The following is a 5,357-nucleotide window of genomic DNA, read 5'->3' as shown; positions in this document are numbered from 1 at the left end:
CCTAGTGCACAAATTTAATGCACTGGGTCTCTAGTTAATAAAAGTGCAAAGAAAGAAATAAGTAATATGATCTTCTATCACTTCCCAAATAGTAAGATGATAACTAATTCCTAGTAATCAGAAGGGAATATGGAAATATAACAAACACTAATAAGACTTCTAATTAATTCCTTCTACAGGGCAATTTGGCAATAGGAATCTCAATTTTAAACTTATCATAGACTGGAGAAACAATACACAAGTGCATAAAATGTATCTGTGAATGTTTATATTTGCATAATTTAGATGAAAAAAAGTTCTACAAAATAATCATATGTTCTTCATTGAGGAATTGGTTAAATAAATCCAAGTAAATCTCTACAATAGAATATTGAGCTTCTATTCAATAGGTCGAATAAAAATTAATGTTGACATGGGAAATATATTATTAATTACAATTAATTACATGCATTTCACTTTGTTTTGCAAACAATGCAGTTAAACATGTTGCATTAAATGTAACTAGTTGGTAATGTGCTGTCTCTGGTGGTAGGTTTCACCTCTGAGATTGTTTAAATGTTTTTATAATGAACACATATTAAATATAGGTGCAAATCCATACCTATCTTCAGGGATTATAGTAAAAATCAAATCAACTGGAACTTATGAAATCATAAGAGTAATAAACAAATGTAAGGAATTGATACTGTAAACTGGCATATAAGCCGAACATCCTTGATACTTGAGGACCATTAGTGCATATAAGCTTAGGTAACAGGCTTGTATTCCCTAGGGCAGTGGTCGGCAAACTGCGGCTCTCGAGCCACATGCAGCTCTTTGGCCCCTTGAGTGTGGTTCTTCCACAAAATACCACGTGTGGGCGCACACGTACAGTGCAATTGAAACTTTGTGGCCCATGCGCAGAAGTCGGTATTTTGTGGAAGAGCCACACTCAAGGGGCCAAAGAGCCGCATGTGGCTCGCGAGCCGCAGTTTGCCGACCACTGCCCTAGGGTAAGCTAAGCAGCTGTAATCGATAGCATTCAAACTTTGGTAGCTAAAAGGAGGGGGTGAACCCTATATTTCTTTCTCATGTCACAGTCCCGTGTCAGAGGCAGAGAAGTTTCCAATCCATGATTGCTCTCTTTCATGCTGGAGGCTCTGTAATTTTCGACAAACAGTATTAAAATACACTCTGGAATTTGTCTCTATTTAAGTCTGTCAGAAAGAAAAAAAATCACTGACGACTGCATGTAGGAGGTTACTATAGGCCAGGCCAGCAAGTGGTATACATAACTTCTGTTCACACTCCATAGATAGTCACATGGCCGCATGGTCAGAGATGCTGGGAAGGGTCAACTAGATTCGTGCTAAAAATATTTCAGTGAACACCCAGCAATCTATGCCATAGCTTCAGCCAACACAACCATGCTTGCTCTTCTTTTCTCAATAGGACATATCCATGCTGTCCTGCAGGGGGACAATTCAAAGTCCCATCCATCCAAACATTTAGATTTCTTTATAGCTTTTACGGCTCTCCATCAGGTCCACACATGCATGGATCCTTAAGGTCTGACAATAGTGGAGTAAGAAGGGGATGATCCCAATGAAGATTCCCTAAGGAAGAACGGACCACATATCAGTCACTTTCCCATAGCAATGTAGGCCTCTTGCTGAGCGGTATAGTGAAGACTCCCATTCTATCCAATGTGGTCATTTGGCAGTAAGTCTGAGAATACTCTGCCACCTGCATTTAATGGTTTCTAAGGTTACTTGGTTATTGGCCCTACTGGGTGCCAGAGGAAAGAAAGAACATTGGAGAGGGCCTACAGAAAGGGTTCATCAGCCAGGCAGAGGCCAGAACTCAGCTACATGGCCATAACTACCCTATTGCGAGGGAGGCTGGAAACGTGTGCCAAGAGAAAGAGGAAAAGGATTTTCATGTTAAGAAGCATCTCTGCTAAAATAACCACAGAAAACAGCATAAAGAGAAAAAAGTGGTGTCTAACTTTCCTGTGTATCTTATCCTTTTGCTTTGAGCTCACAGTTATTTGTTCTTAATTTGTGCAGATCCCTAGAGTTGACATTGGAGATGCTTTCCTCCAAGACAATTGGGCTTTGCTGTTATTGATAGCCAGAGGACACTGCTGGCCTTTCCTTTCCTGGCAGATCGGGGCTCAGTGGGAGTCTCAGGGGAGTTCTGCTTAGTGCTTAGCGTGTAAACCATGTTTGCTCTCAGGTCAACCCAGCCTCTTCAATCTGTTCATTGGTCAGAGATCACAGCTCTGGACCCAGCTCACAGGACTGAGCATAGAGATTGTATTTTCTTCTTATAATATGAATAATGCTCTAAGAGTATGTTTTAGTCAGGAGGTAGTGGTTTTGTAGTGGGAGGACTTATAGTTAAACCAATTCACCATACAGATAAAAATGTAGCTCCAAGGCAAGAATTTTTCTTTTACCTCCATATTTAAAGATTTCACTTTGGCCTACTTCTTCCTTACATTCTCAAATAATTTTGAAACTACTTTTTTTTCTCAATTGACAAAAAACGAAGTATATCTTCAAAGTTTGTTTTTGAAGATAAACTATAATTACATAATTTATGTTCTTAAATATATATATATTTATGTTCTTAAATATATATGTATATATATATATATATATACAGCTAAAGTAGATTTTTACTTATCTTTATTTTATTATATTTTTTCTATCACTATTTATCCCCCTATACCCTTCTCCACCTTTCCCACCCCCCTTGCAATCACCACACTGTTGTCTGTGTCACTAGTTCTTTTTTTTTTTTTTTCACCATAAGACATCCTTTTATTTAATCGTAGTAGTGGTGGTTGTTACTACATTTTATTTTAAATTTTTTTATTCTTCAGATTCTCCAGGCTTTCGGATATCATCAGTCTTCAAAATCATTCTAACCATTTGTGTTGCAAGAGAGATCTGTTGCTTTTTGCCAATCAAGGTTTCTATGACATGTTGTTGCTTCACATCGTTTGTACCCTTGTGCATACATACAGTCAATTCCAAGAGCAGGGTTCTTATCCTTCACTTGTCTGGCTCGGACCTCAGACATCGTCTGGATGGGATTCATGCCACTGTTCTCAGCAAGGGCCATGGGGATGACTTCCAGGGCCTCGGCGAATGCTCGCATGGCATACTGCTCCAAGGTTGGGCACTTATCTGCTGCTTGGCTAACTGCTAAAGCACAAGCGATTTCAGCAGCGCCTCCACCATACACCACGCGATTATCACGGATGAGGTTCGGATGACACACAAGGCATCGTGAAGGGATCGCTTTGCTTCCTCGATGATCATCTTATTTTCTCCTCTGATGAAAATGGTTACAGCTCTGGAGTTCTTACACTGCTCGATGACCAGCATCTTGTCTTTAGTTGTCCCAAATGAGAGCTCTTTTACAATCCCAGCAAAGCCCAGCTTCTTAGCTGTGAGCTCTGAGAAGCGGGGGACGATCCGCCCTCCTATTGCAATGGCAATCAACTCTATTTCAGGTCCTCCAACCCAACGAACCGCAGGCAAGTCGTTCTGAAGAAGTAAATGATTCGTTTCACCATCAAAGCCCCATTGGCAAATAGCTAGGTTAGCGCCAGTTTCTTTAATTTGCTTAATCATCTCTTCAAACTTCTCCTTTTCGTATTTCTGAAGGGCTTTATAGTCTTCCACAGAGGTCACATCCAGCGTATGCTTCGTCTTTGGTTTTGGTGGTTCAAATGGACATGTGAGAATTGCAGTCTTAGCATCTTGTACTTGTTTTGGCATCTGTGAGTGACTGAAATCCTTGTCCACAATCACGCCCTTAATAAGTTTAGTGTCCTCCAGTCTCCCGCCCACTCTGCCTTCTACTTTGATGAGCTCAAAGTCAACGTCTCTGCGCTGCGTATCGGCCACAGTGAGAATAGCATTCACGGCAACCTCAGCCATTTGTCGGTGACAGCTGTTAACCACTTTGGAACCCAGCGTGGTTTCCGCAGTCTGAATCAGGGGCTCAGTGCACTTCACGTCAACAGGGACGCTATCGCTGATCTCGCCCAGGTAGTCGATAGCAATGCGGGCGGCTTGCTCATAGCCATCGGCGACCCTGATGGGGTGAATGCCACGGTCCAGCAACTGCTCAGCTTCTTCCAACAAGGCACCAGCCAGGACGACCGCTCCGGTGGTTCCGTCTCCAATTTCATCATCCTGTGATTTGGCCAGTTCAACCTTCAACTTGGCAATCTGGTGATCAACATCCATCATGCTCAAAATGGTGGCACCATCGTTAGTTACAGTCACATCACCATCCTTATCCACCATCATTTTATCATGCCCATTTGGTCCAAGTGATGTCCTCATTGTATTTGCTACAGCCTTTGCTGCCATTATATGAGACTTGAGAGCCTCCAGCCCCATAAGACGAGTCTTGCGGTTCTCCTTGATGATGAGGAAAGGGCGCCCATATTTATTGAAGGCGAGAGTCCCGAAGGACGCCATGGTCCTGCAGCTGGGGTTACTTCCCCACATCCCTCAACTAGTTCTTTTCCTTTACTTTTCTGTTTTGCTCAATTCTTCCCCCTCTCCTCCCCTAGAAAGTACTTGATAAAATTTTATGCAATGAACTCAAATTTGAAAACTGGTGTCAACAAAATACTTAATTCACCAGTCACCTCTTTGCACAACTTCCAGAAATTTTTGATGACATGATTCAGTCTTTTTAATATAAAATAAAGTTTTGCATGTTAGTCTTTTTCTTAGTTCACAAATATTTTGAAATTTTTCTAGTCTATTCCAGCTGGAAGAGTGTTATACAAAAGATTTACAGTAAAGAGACTGTCCCAGGATTTTTTCATTTTTTTACTAAATTTTAATGGTTTTCAAGCTGTGTCCTGGAAACCATAGTGTCCTATGGAGCATATTAATAAGTATCCCATTAGGGCTGTCCTTTAGAGATTAATAATGTTCATTAGCACACTGAGCTCTCAATGTATTTCCGCACTCTCAGTGAAAATATACATTTTGAAATCTTTTTGGAGAGCAAGTTAGCATAATCTCAAGCAAAATTTTATACATTTTGGTGACAAATTATCACATGGACTTTTTTTTCCACAATTCAAAAATAATAGTGTTTAAAAAGAAGGCATCCACAACTGAGCATGGCTGCAATATCAAACAACTGAAGCAGAGAAATTACATGCGTGCATCAAACCATGAGACAAAACTGGAGAGGTGTCAACAAGAACCAACAAGAACTTGCAGTTGGAGGGGCAAATAGTAGTATGGTGCAGGTCACACGAGGGAAATATCCTAGGTTACTGAATGCTTTTAAAGGGCTCCTCAGCATTCTTTGTTTACTATATCCTAATGCAC

General features: G+C 40.8%; 1 protein-coding gene across 1 annotated transcript; it reads right to left on the bottom strand.

Annotated features, from left to right (window-relative positions):
- Positions 1–2,846: 2,846 nt before the first annotated feature.
- On the bottom strand, positions 2,847–4,484 carry LOC118671855 (T-complex protein 1 subunit epsilon-like). Its single transcript, XM_036340801.1, is given in 3 exon segments — positions 2,847–3,011; positions 3,013–3,260; positions 3,263–4,484. Coding segments are annotated over 3 exon segments (1,623 nt in total). The 3' UTR covers positions 2,847–2,858.
- Between the last annotated feature and the right edge of the window lie 873 nt (positions 4,485–5,357).

Source organism: Myotis myotis, unplaced genomic scaffold, assembly GCF_014108235.1.
Source record: "Myotis myotis isolate mMyoMyo1 unplaced genomic scaffold, mMyoMyo1.p scaffold_m19_p_1, whole genome shotgun sequence".
Lineage (NCBI taxonomy): Eukaryota > Metazoa > Chordata > Mammalia > Chiroptera > Vespertilionidae > Myotis > Myotis myotis.
This window is presented reverse-complemented; position numbering and strand designations above follow the sequence as displayed.